This window comes from Pristis pectinata, chromosome 29 (genome assembly GCF_009764475.1).
Source record: "Pristis pectinata isolate sPriPec2 chromosome 29, sPriPec2.1.pri, whole genome shotgun sequence".
Lineage (NCBI taxonomy): Eukaryota > Metazoa > Chordata > Chondrichthyes > Rhinopristiformes > Pristidae > Pristis > Pristis pectinata.
Genome location: NC_067433.1, coordinates 20,332,297 through 20,348,902, shown reverse-complemented (window position 1 = coordinate 20,348,902; position 16,606 = coordinate 20,332,297). Strand labels below are relative to the sequence as shown.

At 46.4% G+C, this 16,606-nt stretch overlaps 1 protein-coding gene across 2 annotated transcripts in view; it reads right to left on the bottom strand.

The window, feature by feature from the left end:
- Positions 1-4,211: 4,211 nt before the first annotated feature.
- Positions 4,212-16,606, bottom strand: part of LOC127584413 (cytosolic purine 5'-nucleotidase-like) — a 171,960-nt gene continuing 159,565 nt past the window's right edge. For both annotated transcript variants that reach the window (XM_052041205.1, XM_052041204.1), the window contains exons 16-20: positions 12,763-12,814; positions 11,834-11,894; positions 10,254-10,430; positions 5,434-5,541; positions 4,212-5,066 (exon numbers count right to left, since the gene is read on the bottom strand). In XM_052041205.1, coding sequence (XP_051897165.1) covers positions 5,013-5,066; positions 5,434-5,541; positions 10,254-10,430; positions 11,834-11,894; positions 12,763-12,814 — 452 coding nt within the window. In that variant the 3' untranslated portion in view covers positions 4,212-5,012. The remainder of the gene's footprint in view (positions 5,067-5,433; positions 5,542-10,253; positions 10,431-11,833; positions 11,895-12,762; positions 12,815-16,606) is intronic.

Below are 16,606 nucleotides of genomic sequence, written 5' to 3'. Positions count from 1 at the left end.
ATGCAGTGTTCCTCACTGAGATTCGCCCTGAGCAGCTTGTAACATTGAATCCTCTGATCTGCGGCTTTTCGCAGCGATGCACACTGAGACAAGCATCAACCTACTGGAAGGTCATCAATTCAGCAAAAGATGCACTTTTCTCTGCCCCAAAACAAGTTGGTCTTCCGGTGCAATAAGGTGTCCATAATCAAATGCTGCCGCCTGGCACATTCCAGGTTGCAGAGGGATCACTGCAGCTTGGTGCAGCCACCTCAAAGACTTTATGGTGAAGGACGGCCCTCTTAGGTCTTGCCACCACTGGACACTAAGGGGCAGGGCCCTCAATAACAGCCTCTCAAACACTTCATGGGTGCATTGTTTAAACAAGAAACATAAGTAGCATTGATGCATTGTACTAGAATGTATTGATTTGGTGGTACAATGAATGTAGTAAAAGGCATGAACTGATTGTATTGAATTTCCTGGATAAATTTTATCAATGAAGTATATTTTAGAAATAAAAAAGTAACTACTTAAAAAGCACTCAATTGGCTGTGAAATGCTTTGGGAAGTTATGAAAGGGTTGTGAAAAGTAATATTTAACAATGTCTCTCTTCCTTTCTTTCCACACTGTTTCAGGCTCATGCCATTGATTGGGCAACGAGTCAAACTGCAGCGCACCTCCTTCCCAGGCCAATTGAGAAACATATCAGACTCTTCTGCTAATTAAAGGCAGTGGACACTGGAGACAATCAGCATGTGTGTAAAGAAACAATTATTGTTTCAGATTGAAGACCCTTCATCGGAACAAGGCCACAATGTTGACTTGTGGCCCAATCAATGCCAACAGCCTGGGATCAAGTGAAGGCATCAGGAAAGAAAGGAAGAGAGAGTTTTTAAATGGCACCTTTCACACTTTTTCATAGCATCCCAAAGCATGTTACATGCTTTTTAAGTATAATTATTGTAATGTAGGAAGTGTAGTGGCACCTTGTACACGGGAAATGCCCACAAGTAGCAATTAGATAATCATCAAATGAAATGTACTTAGTAATTTTGATTGGCCAGCACATCAAGTAATAATTCCTCAGCTCTCTGTGAAAGAGTACCATGGGATTTTTTACAAGCAGAGTCTTACAGTTATACAGCATAGAAACAGGCCTTTCAGCCCACCACATCCATGCTGACCTTTCTGCCCATCTGCACCAATCCTATTTGCCCACATTAGGACTGTATCCTTCTTATGCCTTGTCTATTTGTGTCTGTCTAAATACTTCTTAAATTGTATCTGATTCCACCACTTTCTCCGGCAGCACGTCCCAGATATCACTCACTGTGTAAAGAACTTACCCCTCAAATTCCTTATAAAAACCCTTCCTCTTACATTAACCTCTGCTCTCTTGTTTTTGATACCCCTACATGGGAAAAAGATTCCCCTCAACAAAACTAATGCACAGGGGTTGCTATTACATCTGTACATTGATCAGGCATCTTCACTTGCTGAAAATGTCTTGCAAGTAATTTGTGCAAATGCCAGTACAAAGCAATCAGCAGGCAGTGTAAAAATAGGTTATGGTAAAGATAGCTATTTAGCTACATATTATTGCAAGGACTACTGTACCTGCACCATAACCTTGATCTGTCCAGGAAATACCTGCAGAGAACTGCAGATCCAAAGCTGTACCCACTGCAGTAGTTCTCCTTGGTGTGGAACTCTCCCAAACAACATTATTCAAAAGACACCAACTGGCTACATGAAGAGGTTTAACCATCCCATGCAAGCAGGATACCAGATTCTTAATTGTCCAGTCCGGAAGGTAATGCTGTGCAATTTGGTTCCCAATGCAGTTTACTCAGATACTTGATGGTTCTAGCAAAAACCTGACCTAATTCTGAGACATGCTGACTTTGGAGTTTTGGTTATCCCAGCTGTAATCAAAGCTCATATAAAAAAGTCCATCTGCTAATAAGTTAGACTGAAATATCAGGGAGCTCACCAGCGTCTCTACTTCCTCAGGAGGCTAAAGAAATTTGGCATGTCCTCTTTGACACTCACCAACTTTTATCAATGCACCATAGAAAGCATCCTATCTGGATGCATCACAGCTTAGTATGGCAACTGCTCTGCCTGGGACTGCAAGAAACTGCATAGAGTTATGGACACAGCTCAGCATATCACGGAAACCAGCCTCCCCTTCATGGATCCTGTCTATACTTCTCGCTGCCTTGGGGAAGTAGCCAGCATAATCAAAGACCCCACCCACCCAGGACATTCTTTCTCCCCTCTCCCATTAGGCAAAAGATACAAAGGCCTGAAAGCACCTACCACCAGACCCAAGGACAGCTTCTATGCTGCTGTTATAAGACTATTGAACGGTTCCCTAGTACAATAAAATGGACTCTTGACCTGACAATCTACCTCGTTATGACCTTGCACCTTATTGTCTACCTGCACTGCACTTTCTCTGTAGCTGTGACACTTTACTCTGCATTCGGTATTGTTTTACCCTGTACTACCTCAATGCACTGTGTAATGAATTGATCTGCATGAACGGTATTCAAGACAAGTTTTTCACTGTACCTCGGTCCAAACCAATTCCAATTCCACATTGGAAACTGTTGAATTACATTTGTGTTCAATAGGTTTCTTGGAGGAGGTGCTACAGAAGGAAATTGTATTCTCTAAGCATCTATCACAATTGCCCATTTAGGTTGTGGAACAGTTAAATATAGACCAGTCATAAACTACCCGAATGGTGGAACAGAGTCAAAAGGCTGAATGGTCTACTGTTCTGTTGTAACCTCAATCTACAAAATATCGTGAAATTAACAGCTGCCTGCTTTAGATTGATTTTAATTACCTTGAATGTAGAGAATATATCACTGACAACTCAAAATAATCAAAGTGTGAGATTTTTTAATGTTTTTAATTGAAAAATGATCTTATAATTATATAGAGCATAATGAAATATCAACAGTTCCATTAACATACAAACAATCAGAAGCACAACAATCTTTCATAAAAATGGAAAATGCTTGAATTTTTTGTTACTAAGCATCCTAATCATCGTCTTATACCTCTTACACAGAAACCAGGGAAACCAGTACTTGCTGCACAAACACGCTGTGACATCATCATTATTGCTGCTCGGTTTCTGCCAGGAAAAGGTCTCCTTAGAACTTGTTTCCTGAACAGATGTGATTATCTAGTGTGGATGTTATAGGTTTAGTGATGGTGCATTAAATCCTAGAATTCACTGAAATTACAACTACAACAATTTGTACTTGTTACAGCACTTAAAAGTGGTAAAATGCTCCAAGGTCTTTCACATCAAACAAAATCTGACACTAAGTCATGTGAGGAGATACCAGGGCAGACGATCAAAAGCTTTGTTGAAGTAGATTTTAAGGAACTTCATATCAGAAAGAAGAATGGAGTGGCAATGAGATTTAGGGAGGAATGCCAAAGACAGGGCTGACAGCTGAGCCAAAATGGTGAAGAGTTTGAATCTAGGAATACTCAAGAAACTAAGTCAGGTAACTCAGTTATCTCGGTGGGAGATTGCAGGGATAGAGAGGGGTGAGACCATGAAAGGATTTGAACATAAGATGAGAGCTGTAAAATTGGTCTAACGAGTGTGGGGGACTAAACACGGGAATAAATGGGTTACCCTGGCAGCAAGTGGTGACCTCAGAGGAATGTGACCCTTTCAATTTACTGATCTGATGGCAGATGTTGTAACCCACTGCACAGGTCTCTGGGTTATCTCTGTAATTAATCCTCGATGGGATACCTGGAAAGGAATCAGTTCTCGGAGCCCCACTGCACAGTAAATGCAATGACTGTCACCAGGTATTTTTCTGACATTGCAAGCTGAATCCATGTTGAGTTACCATAAATCAAACAAATGGCAATCCAAAAAATCATAAAATGCTGGAAATACTCGGCAGGTCGGGAGAGAGAAACAGAAAGGTCATTAACTGTTTCTCACTCCACAGATGCTGCCTAACCTGAGTGTTTCCAACATGCTCTGTTTTTATTCCATGTTTAGTTACATTTGTCTTCAACTATGTCAGATAATATTTATGCTGGAACTATAAGGGCAGCACAGTGGTACAGCTAGTAAAGCCACGATTTCACAGTGCCAGTGACCCAAGTGCAATCCTCACCTCCAGTGCTGCCTGTGTGGAGTTCGCACATTCTCCCTGTGACTGAGTGGGTTTCCCGCGGGTGCTCTAGCTCCCTCCCCCACATCCATAATATGTGCGGGTTGGTAGGTTAACTGGCAACAGTAAATTGCCCCTAGTGTGTGGTTAGTGGTAGAACCTGGGGGGAGTTGATGAGATGTGAGGAGAAGAAAACGGAATTAGTGCAGGATCAGTATAAATGGATGGCATGGAGGGAAGAATTAGTTTCTAAATATCTACAGGTTGCGGATTGAGGTTTTTACATTTGGACATGGTCTCTATGCTCCACTTCTTTATAATATTTCTTCCTAAACCCATAATAGCCTAACACTGACTCCTACAACCTTCTCTCTGCTCTCCCTTCCTTCCAGTAAGGTGCAAGATGATGCAACATTCTCCTTGGAAGCAAGAGAGTTAAATAGTGTGGATACATGCCCAGGAAATTCCTTCATAACATCAGTGCACTTTGTGAAGGTTTGTGTAGTACAGTGTAAATACAGACTGAGTTGCTGAATAATTATCAGCCTATCCTGATTATAATTCTAGAACAAACATTTTCATGCTTATGGCCACTGTTATTATGGCCAATGTGGCAGCTTCTGGAACAGCACTTTGGTCAATTTGAGTCACTGGTTGTAATGTGAGAACTTTCAGGACAAGAAAGATCACTTAGTCACAGAGTTTACTGGCTATAAACAAACGTAGAGGATCAATGTTCCAGTTGGATCATGGACATCATCCCAGCTCACTTCAGATTTGTTACTTTGGAGTCACCTCTGAAAATCAGGAATGTTTCTCAAAACCAATGGACCAATTAATTAACACCATCAGGAAACTGAATGTTTTTACTTTTCTTCCTCCTCTATGCTTGCATCAATTTCGTAACTGTTACAAGAACCCTGAGTATAGGGCAAAGAGAACATTTAATTTTAACACCCTTCAATATAATCTCAAAGAAACAGTGAAAAATGCACATGGAATAAAGTTAACTAATAGGGGAATGAGAGGACTGTAATTATCTCACTGAGCGGAAGGCAAAAATGAGCCTGATCTCCCCAGATGCAGGAGAGGCAGCAGACAGGAAGCAAAGCATGAAGGTTTGACACTGGACATCTCCCTCCTTGGTGAGGTCCAAGGACCTCCATGGAAAATAGTGAGACCGGCAGGAATCAATTATGGAGGATAAGCTATAATGCAATTAAAGCTATCTCTGTTGAGGAGGAAGTACCAACACTCACTCTTCTCTTTAAGAAGAGATTCACTGACCTGATGGCTCTCACTGGTTGTTTGGGAGTGGTTCTTATGCTTCTCTAAGAAGCCATCCATATCACTGATATCCAGAGGGATTTGCTCGACCGTTGATTCATGGGGCATCTGCAGAAAGGAAACAATCTCTCAGTAATCAATATTCAACACCGTCATTTCTCTAAACTGGGCAGCTGGCGCCAGGCCTTGAAGTTCCAGAACAAAAAAACAAACAGCCAGAGCAACTCAGCGAGTCAAGCAGCAACACTGGGGTGGGTGTGGGAAGGAATTGTTTGACATTTTGGGTCGAGAATCTGCAGCAGGGACTGAGAGTGGAGAGGGAAGAAAGTCAGTATAAAGAGCAGAGGGGAGAGGAGAGACGGGGCTGGTAGGTGATAGGTGGACCAAGGAGGGATGAAGGATGACAGGCAGATGGAGCCAGGTGGGGGAAGGGGAGGGTGAGGGTGGACACAGAGGCTGGAGGGTGATAATCGGGGACACAAAGCCTATTGCGGACAGAGTGCAGGTGCTCTGCAAATTGGTCATCTTGCCTGCACCTGTTTCACCGACGTAGAGGAGCATAGACTAAGCAACTGAGTTTGCAGAGCACCTATGCTGTGTACGCATTGGTTGTTCCGAGTTCCCAGATGCATGCCATTTTTATTTGCACACAGACCCGTCTTTCCTTGGCCTTCCTCCACTGCCAGGGTGAGGCCCAACACAAACTAGAGGAAATTTTCTGCCTGGTTAATCTACAACCCAATGATATGAATATTGAATTTTCCAATTTCAGGTAACCCCAGCTCTCTGTGTTCCCCTCTCCTTCCCCCTCCCATCCATCCTCCAGTCCTCCCATTTTGTCCCCTTTCCCCCCTCCAGCCCGCCCTCACGTTATTTTGTCCCCTCCCCCTCTTGGACCCATCCATCTGCCACCCACTGTGTCCCCTCCCCCATCTGCTTCCATCTGCTCTTCACCTGTCCCCCCATGGTTCCCATTATCACCGTCCTTACTCACAGATTCCGGCACCTGTAGCCCTTGTGTTCCTGCTTATCAGCCCCCAGCCCTCCCCTCTCCCTCCCCCCTCGCTCCATCTGTCCCTTCAGTTTGTCTGCTTCCACCTATCACCCACCTGCCTCTGTCACCCAACCCCACCCCTCCCTCCCCCACCCAACCCCACCCTCCTCCCTCCCCCCCCACCCAACCCCACCCTCCTCCCCCCCCCCCCCCCACCCCCCACCCAACCCCACCCTCCTCCCTCCCCCACCCAACCCCACCCTTCCCCCCCAACCCCACCCTTCCCCCTCCCCCCACCCAACCCCACCCTCCTCCCTCCCCCACCCAACCCCCACCCTTCCCCCTCCCCCACCCAACCCCACCCTTCCCCCTCCCCCACCCAACCCACCCTCCCTCCCCCCTCCCCCACCCAACCCCACCCTTCCCCCTCCCCACCCAACCCCACCCTCCTCCCTCCCCCACCCCAACCCCACCCTTCCCCCTCCCCCACCCAACCCCACCCCTCCCTCCCCCACCCAACCCCACCCTCCTCCCTCCCCCACCCAACCCCACCCTCCTCCCTCCCCCACCCAACCCCACCCTCCTCCCTCCCCCACCCAACCCCACCCTTCCCCCTCCCCCACCCAACCCCACCCTTCCCCCTCCCCCACCCAACCCCACCCTCCTCCCTCCCCCACCCCCCCCACCCTTCCCCCTCCCCCACCCAACCCCACCCCTCCCTCCCCCACCCAACCCCACCCCTCCCTCCCCCACCCAACCCCACCCTCCTCCCCCCCCACCCAACCCCACCCTCCTCCCTCCCCCACCCAACCCCACCCTTCCCCCTCCCCCACCCAACCCCACCCTTCCCCCTCCCCCACCCAACCCCACCCTTCCCCCTCCCCCCCCGGCTCCACCCTTCCCCCTCCCCCACCCAACCCCACCCTCCTCCCTCCCCCACCCAACCCCACCCTTCCCCCTCCCCCACCCAACCCCACCCTTCCCCCTCCCCCACCCAACCCCACCCTCCCCCTCCCCCACCCAACCCCACCCTTCCCCCTCCCCCACCCAACCCCACCCTTCCCCCTCCCCCACCCGGCTCCACCCTTCCCCCTCCCCCACCCAACCCCACCCTCCTCCCTCCCCCACCCAACCCCACCCTTCCCCCTCCCCCACCCGGCTCCACCCTTCCCCCTCCCCCACCCAACCCCACCCTTCCCCCTCCCCCACCCAACCCCACCCTTCCCCCTCCCCCACCCAACTCCACCCTTCCCCTCCCCCACCCAACCCCACCCTCCTCCCTCCCCCACCCAACTCCACCCTCCTCCCTCCCCCACCCAACCCCACCCTTCCCCCTCCCCCACCCAACCCCACCCTTCCCCCTCCCCCACCCAGCTCCACCCTCCACCCTCCTCCCTCCCCCCCTGACTCCATCCCTTGTCATCCTTCACCCCTCCTCGGTCCACCTATCACCTACCGGTCCCTGTCTCATCCCTCCCCTCCTCTTTATGTTGACTGTCTCAACTATCAGTCCTGATGAAGGATCCTGACCAGAGACATCAGTAGTTCCTTCTCTGTTCCCACCCCCCCCCCCCCCCCCCCACAGATGCTGGTCGACCTGCTGAGTTCCTCCAGCAGTTTGTTTTTGCTCCATATTCCAGCATCTGCAGCTCTTGTCTCAAGTTCCGGAAGTTCTTTTAGTTCTTAACATAAATGTCCATTAAACATAATGTTGAAGCTTTCCCAGTAGTCAATGCATAAATCACAGAGTCTATTTGTTCTCAGGTTCAATTCCAGCCTGTGCCAAGTTAAATTGGTACAAGCAGTGGAGCAGTAAGTACACCACGATAGGCTTCAGTGCCCTTGGGGAAAGGAGGAGGTAAATCAGATCCTGATCATTATGCAATGACGCTGCAGAGAAGTGTGTGGTAGCTGTTATGTTGGGCGAGGGACATTCGGTTCAGCTGTGTTATCCCACCCAGTAGCAAAGATTGCAGACTGTCCAAGCTCACATCCAGAATGAGTGAAGTACTGAAGCGCTTTCAATGGGAAGCAACCTGTAGCTCACCAAAAGTCCTGGCCTGAAGGAAAGCACGAGAGAAACGGTACAGTGGTTTATTATTAATAAAAGTGAAACAGCTTGGCAAGTGTGTAAAGGGACGATTAAATATAAATCAACAAGGCAGGGATTCAGAATGTATTTTTTCCAAAGAATATGGGGAGACAACAGAAGTGTATACCAAATAATTAAATTTGGTATATACTGTTCTATCAACCTCACCAGAGGAATATAAGGACCAGAAAAACTGCATAGCATAGCAGCGGAGGCACTCTGACAGGCTCTGACGTGACTTTGCGTCACTAATAGTAGGGTTGCAATAGAGGCAGATTCAATTGTGGCACTCTGAAGGGAGGTGCATAAGTAATGGAAAGGGAAGATTTTGCAGGGCTATGGGGAGAGGGCATGAGATTAGCTGGAAGTTAACAGGCCAAATGGCTTTCTATACTATAACTTTACTGATTTCACTTGGGGCAAAGGAAAGAACAAGTCTGTTCAATCAAACTGACAATTCCACTCTGTGTAGAAAGAAATGGTGATAAACAGGTCGTCCTTATCCTGAACTCAGCAGCAGTTGCAATAACTCTTAAATGTGCCACCTTCAAAGAGGGCAACATGTGCTAGACATAGTGGGAGGATTTTTAACATTCCCTCCACTGTCTGAACAAATCAGCAGTTGGTTGTGGGAGTGGGGAGAGGGAGATTAAACTGTTAATAATTGAAAATCTGACTCCAACCTGTCTACTAGAGTTCCTGCCTCCTGTTGAAGCAGAGCCGACTAGAGGACAGGCAAGAAACTGCTTCTGAGAATTCTGCCAGTAATTAAAGTGGTTAATGAGAGCCGACCTTCACACATTAGATGTAATGATTGTGGACCAGGTTTGCCAGGGCTCAGGAAACCTGACTGCAGACAGGTGGTGACAACAGCCATGTCCAGCTTGCAAAGGCCTTTGCTTGGGTTCCAGAAGGATCCTGGGTGTCAGAGGAAGCTGGAATGATCATCTCCAATACCCTGTTCCCCACTATCTAATGCCTAATCAGTTTGCCTCCCTGTGATCCACTGATCACCTCCTCTAGTGAAGTATTACCACTTCTCCAAGGCCAATTGGCCTTCCCCTTGTACAATTCCAAGCAACCTCTGGTACCACATCCAATGGTCAGCTGGCCTCTCAACCTGGCTGTCTTTCAATGGGATGGGAGCTCTGCACCACCCACAAAGAGGAATCATGGTGCAATGGATATGTTACTGGAACAGCAGTTGACGGTCTGGACCATTGATCCAAAGGCACAAGTTCAAGTCCCGTAACAGCTGAAGAACTCTGGAATTTAAATATTAACTTAATCTTGGTGACAATAACAATGAAACAATAGGATTGTCATAAAAAAAAGTACCGGTATGTCATGAAAATCCATCTGGGTTGTTGCTGTACTACAGGGAACAAAATCTACTGTCTGGTCTGCATGTTATTCCAGAATCACCAATGTGGTTGTCTCTTCACCACCTCCTCAGTGCAGGGGGAGATAGGGATGGACGATAAATGCTGACATTACCCCCCAAACTCCAACTCACAGTCACCTTGGGCAACTAGTCTGCAGCCTCCCAATGCCCAAAGATCATGCACCTGGCTTAGCACAACATTTCAGACAGAGAATCAATCCATCTACAGCAGATCCCAGTTAAGAATACTTGTGATCCTGTGAGGCACTGAACTGATGAATTGTCCTTCTAACCTCACATTCCCAAGTAATGATTATTTAATAAACACTCTGAGAGAATGCCTGACGTACCAGTACAGGAGGTGCTCGGAACAGGTAGCTGAAAGGGTAATACAAGAGATTTATACAAGAGGCAGCATACAGGTCAGCATAGCGCATCAATTGACTGGCAAAAAGGGTCTGCCTGGAGCCACATCGTAACAAGCTTCCCATCTTTCCGTAGCACATGTCCATCTCATGGGTCACCATCTGGAAGCATGTGGAAAAGTAGATTGGATTACTGGTAAATAAAAAGGAATGCACCTCCCTTCAGAACAATCCCCACCAGAACACTGCCAACTTCTCACAGCCTCACACAATAACTGTGGTGGTGAAAACCCTTTCACCTTTGTACCCTCAGAAGACTAGCATACCATCTCTGCATGCAGCTTCTTGCTGTTCCTAAAAACAATCTTGGACGCATACCCTTCCTGACAAGTCATTCTACCTGCTGTTCACCCTCAATCTAAGTCATTGTTTCCTGGCACCTGATCTGAACTTCCTCCAGTGTCTGGAGCTTGTATCTTCCTTTCCATTGCTCTGCTGTGTTGGGAAATCTTGCTCTGGCCTTATTTTCTTTATCCCTTTTACTATTGTATATGGTTCCATAGTGGCTGCTCACAAATGTCTCTTTAGTTACAAGGAAAGTAGACAATTAAGTCGTTTTTCTCTGACTCCATGGTATCAGCCTTGTTGCCCTCCTCTGTACCTCTTCAAGGCCTGAGTGACCACTTTACAACACTTTGCCTAGATCCATGCAAACTGCTTCACTTATGGGCTGGCCACAATGCTGAATGATTTCTGGGAACTTGGAGCACCTACAGGATGCCATGCAGCAATGTGCTAAGCTTCCTTCAACAACACCTCCCAGACCAGCTGTCTCTACCACTGAGGAAGAATGGACACCAGTCTCAGAGACATTCCTGATATCTAGATCCAGGTCACAAATCTTGACTCGGAAACATATTACCATTTCTTCACCAATAGCAGGGTCCAAACTCTTGTGCATCTTCTCTAACAACACTATGGGAGTTCCTTCATCAGAAGTACTGCAGTGGTTCAAGGCAGTAGTTCTCCACCATGTTCTCCGGGGTAATTAGCTGGCCTTGTACGAACTGGGAAAAAGATCATGGCATCTGTGGCTCCACTTCCCTGGTGAGCAGTGAGTCAGTTTACTCTGCTGGTTCTGTTTCAACTGATGGCATGTCTTATGGTTACAAGAGTGAAAAACAAGTGGGGCAGGGAGCAGAAAGCATTAAACTTCAAGAACAAGTATAGGGGTGAGTAGGTGATCAAAATAATAGACAGAAGTTTCAACAGCAAACTGGTTCTGGCAAGATCATTTCCCTGCTTTAACCATATGAATGCCTATGAGTAGCCTATTCAACATAGTTGGGTTCTCAATTAATGCAGGCAGACAAGTATTAATCACAATGCCTAAACAACCTAAGGAGTTTCAATATGGTCTTTCACTGATTGTTAAGTATAACACCTCCACTATCATTGTCTATCAGGGAATCATACACTCCACACTATCTGTGGTCTGCAGATTTGAACAGCTGTACCATTACTGATTTATTTCATTTCATAGCTAATTGGAGATGCCCACTAACCTTAATCCGCTTCCGAACTGAGGTGATATCAGGCCGTTCATTGCTGCTGCTGTCGAGGTGCCTAAAAAGGAGACAAGTGTAAGTTAAGTCGTTCCAACAGCCAACTTCTCAATGGCAGTAGCTCAGCGAGTCAAAAACTTTCTTCCAACTATTGGCAAAGACATAATTTACATCTGACATAATATTTAACCCTTTATTGCTCAGTTTTCTAACAACACAAAAAATTTAAAAATGGGTTTAATGTAAATGGGTGGTCGATGGTCGGTACGGACTCGGTGGGCGAAGGGCCTGGGCTGTATCTCTCACTCACTCTATGACACTGGGAGTACCTTCACCACAAGGATTACAGCCAGTTCTCCACCACATTCTCCAGGGAGTTAAACTGTGAGCCTGGCATAAAGCCAACTTCTTAAGTATGAATAAAGAAAGGCAGGTGAACACATTCAGATACTGGACTTCCTATTCATGGCCAGACTGCTAAGGACTAGTTCACTTCTGCTTTCATTCGCTCTCTTTAGTGTAAATTCCCAGCCAGCTCTCAGATTCAGCACCAATAGCGGCATACATAAGGTGATTGGCCGCTGTCTTTTCTCCAGGATAGGAGGGTGCGAAACTAGAGGACATAGGTTTAAGGTGAGAGGGGAAAGATTTAAAAGGAACCTGAGGGGCAACTTTTACCACACAGAGGGTTGTGAGCATACGGAACAGACTGCCAGAGGAAGCTGTAGAGGTGGGTACAATTACGGCATTTAAAAGACATTTGGACAGGTACATGGATAGGAAAGGTTTAGAGGGACATGGGCCAAATGCAGCCAAATGAAACTGGCTCAGTTAGACAACTTGGTCAGCATGAACAAGATGGGCCAAAGGGCCTGTTTTCCGTCCTGTATAACCCTATGACTCTAATTCATTTCTGATGGTGAACTCACTTGTAAAATTCAGCCAAAAATATATCGAGATTACGAAGTTCTTCAAAAAGAGCTGCAAGAAAGCAGAGGAGATGGTAAAATATCACTCAGTGTTATTACCGAGCAAATTGCCAAAGATCAAAGGTACTTATCTATAATGCCTTAATCTAAGAAATTCATCGCAAGATGTGCACAAGTCCTTAATTAGGCAAGTGGACATCAAGCCAAGGATGATATTAGCTCTAATTGATCACAAATGTTCCATAAGTCAGCAGACTGGAAGCTGGAATATTATTCAACAGCTGGGTCTCAACAAAGCTGCAGAAAACGTCTACAAGTCACAGGCGACCAGTACTACTGGATAGGAGTGGTGATGAAGCTTCTGAAGAAAACTCAAAAAGGACTGAACATGACAGATATGGATAGGTGGAGTGAGGAAGAGTTCTAATGTCAGAGGAGAGAGGAAGGTAGTGGATGAAGCTGAATAAATACAAAAGGGAAGATTGCTGCAGGAAAATGAAACTCAAAAGAAAACTGCAAATGCTGGAAATCTGAAATAAAAGCAGAAATTGCTGGAAAAGACTCAGGACAGGCAGTATCTGTGGAAAGGCCCTTCATCAGGACTGGTGCTGTGTGGGCTTGTTCAAAGCAAACCAAAATTACACACAAAACTAGAAATGACCAGAACTACACTTCTGAGGAGAAAAACTCAAATCAGATCTGTGAGGCATGACGTTCCCTGCACAAAACTGTGCTGTTCCCCATAATCAGTCCCTGCTTTTCCAAATGAATGTAAATCCTGTCCCTCAGAATCTTCTCCAACAACTTCCCTACCTCTGATGCAAGGCTCACTGGCCTGTAGCTTCCAGACTTATTCCTCCTGCCCTTTTTGAACAAGGGACAACATTAGGTGTCGTCCAGTCTTCTTGTACCTCACCAGTGGCTAATGAAAATGCAAAAACCTCCGTCAGAGCCCCATCAATCTCCTCCCTTGCTTCTCTTAGCATCCCGGGATAGCTCTCGTCAGGCCCTGGAGATTTATCCACCCTAATGTGCTTCAATATTTCTTGCACTACCTCCTTCTGGAATATCACTGTATCCTTCTTGTGGCTCTCCAGCCTCTACCCCCTCCTTCCTGGTGAATACCAACGAGAAGTATTCATTTAAGTTCTTGCTCATATCCCTGACTCCATGCACAGATTACCCCTCTGGTCCCTAAGGAGACCTTTGCCTTCCTTAGATACCTCTTGCTTCTAATATATTTATATCAGGCTTCAGGATTCTCCTTAATCCTACTTGCCAGAGTCAGCTGACAGTTAGACAGTTGACTCTCAAGTGGCGAGTTGAGAACCTGGTTGAACCCTTCATCTGAGTCCAGATGAAGGGTCCCAACTCGAAACGTCGACTGTCCACTTCCCTCTACAAACGCTGCTTGACCCGCTGAATTCCTCCAACAATCTGTTTTTTGCTATCGGATGTTGTTCTCCTCCCTAGCAGCTGTTCCTCATATACCTCTCCCAGGACCTGTCTTCCACTATTGAACTTCACCTTCCCCCAGTTTAACGCACTCACTCAAGGACCACCTTTATCTTTTTCCTTGACTTCCTTGAAGCTTTACCGAACGATGGTCACCGTTCCCAAAGGGGTCCTCCACAGACACTTCCACCACTTGTCATTCTCATTTGCTAATACAAGTTTGAGTATAGCCCCTTCCCTAATAGGAATTTCTGCATACTGCTTTAAAAAAAATCCTCGCACGCTTTTTATAAATGTCACCGCATCTAAGTCCCTTACACTAAGGCAATCCCAATAAGTACTGGGAAAGTTAAAATCCCTCACCACTACCACCTACCAAATCAGCGATTTGCCTACATATCTGTTCTTCTAATTCTTGTTGACTATTGGGAGGCCTGTAATATAACCCTATCAAATTGAAAGCCCCTTTCTTAATATTATTTTCTTATTTTATTTTATTATTTTTAACTACTATCCATATAGCCTCATTGGCTAATCCCCTCAGGACATCTTCCCAGAGTACTGCCATACTACTGTCCCTGATCAGCAGTGCAACACTCCCTCCTTTTTTGTACCTCTTCTGTCACGCCTGAAACTTCTATACCTGGAATATTGAGCTGGCAATCCAGTCACATTTCCGTGATTGCAATCCCAAGAGCTGATCCATGGCCTCAGCTCATCCATCTTACCTGCAAAGCTCTTTGCATTAAAGTAACTGCAGTTAACCCTACCAGCCGTCTTGTGCTTCCCCACCTGCTTCTGTCTGCTCAGTCGACTGGCCTTGCCTGCTCCATTTTCTATGTAAGATTTTGTCTCCCCACCTCCTTGAGGTAGGGTCTTAAATTGAGGCAGGGTCGACTTCAATAGTATAAGCCAGGATCTGGTAAAAGTAGATTGGGAGCAGCTGCTAGAGGAGAAAACTTGGATCATTGGGATCTCTTCTGGGGCGGGGGTGACCTGTACAAGAGGAACGGGTTGCACCTTATCTGGAGGGGAACTAATATCGTGGCAGGGAGGTTCACTGGTGCAACTCGGGAGGGTTTAAACTAGTTTAGCAGGTGGATGAGAAGCAGAGCACCAGGTCAGAAAGTGGAGGGATTGAGAGGAAGGTAGATGTCAGGGCCAGTAAGTCCGGAGGAAGGATAACAGGCACAATGGGATGGATGGTTGAAGTGTATTTATTTTAATGCTAAGAGTATTAAGGGTAAGGGTGATGAAATTAGAGCATGGATTAATACATAGAACTATGATGCTGTGGCCATTGTCGAGGCTTGGTTGAGAGAGGGACAGGACTGGATGCTTAGTTCCAGGGTTTTGATGTTCTAGAAAAGATAGAGAGGGAGGTAAAAGAGGGGGTGAGAGTAGCACTATTAATCAGGGACAATATCACTGCTGCACTCAGAGAAGACAAACTGCACGGCTCATCCACAGAGTCTATGTGGGTAGAACTCAAAAATGACTCCGATGGGATTATACTACAGACCCCCACCCCCACCCCCAATAGCCACCGGGACATTGAGGAACAGGTATGCAGGCAGATTAGGGAAAGGTGCAAAAACGACAGAGCTTTTGTCGTGGGTGACTTCAACTAGCCCAGTACAGACCAGGACCTCCTGAGTGCAAGAGGTTTAGATGGGGCAAAATTTGATAGATGCATCTAAGAGGGTTTTTTAAATCAGTATGTAGATAGTCCAACCAGAGGAGTACTGGACCTGGTGTTGGGAAATGAGCCTGGCCAGGTGACTGACCTTTCAGCGGGGGAACAGTTAGAAAACAGTGATCACAAGTCCTTAAGTTTTAATATAGCTACGAATAAGGATAATTATGGATCTTGTGAGAGAGTATTAAATTGGGGCAGGGTAAATTAAATATTAGGCAGGAACTAGGGAGTTAACTGGGAACAGATGTTTTTGGGCAAATCCACATCTGACATGTGGAGGGTGTTTAAAGACCAACTGCACAGAGTACAGGACAGGGATGTTCCAGTGAGAAGGAAGGACAAGGATGGCAGGGTAAGGAGACCTTGGATGTTGAGAGAGGTGGTGAATTTAGTCAAGAAGAAAAAGGAAACATATGTAAGGTTTAGGAAGCTAAAGTCAAACAGAGCCCTTGAGGATTATAAAGAAGCTAGAAAAGAACTCAAGGGAATTATGAGAGTCAGGAAGTGCCATGAAAAGTCCTTGACAAGATGGATTAAAGAGAATCCTAAGGCATTCTATACATACATCAAGAGGAAAACTAAGGAAAGTGTAGGACACTCAAGGATAAAGGAGGCAACGTGTGCTTGGGCATGGAGGACGTGGGCGTGGTCCTAAATGAGTACTTTGCGACGGTATTTACTGAGGATGTG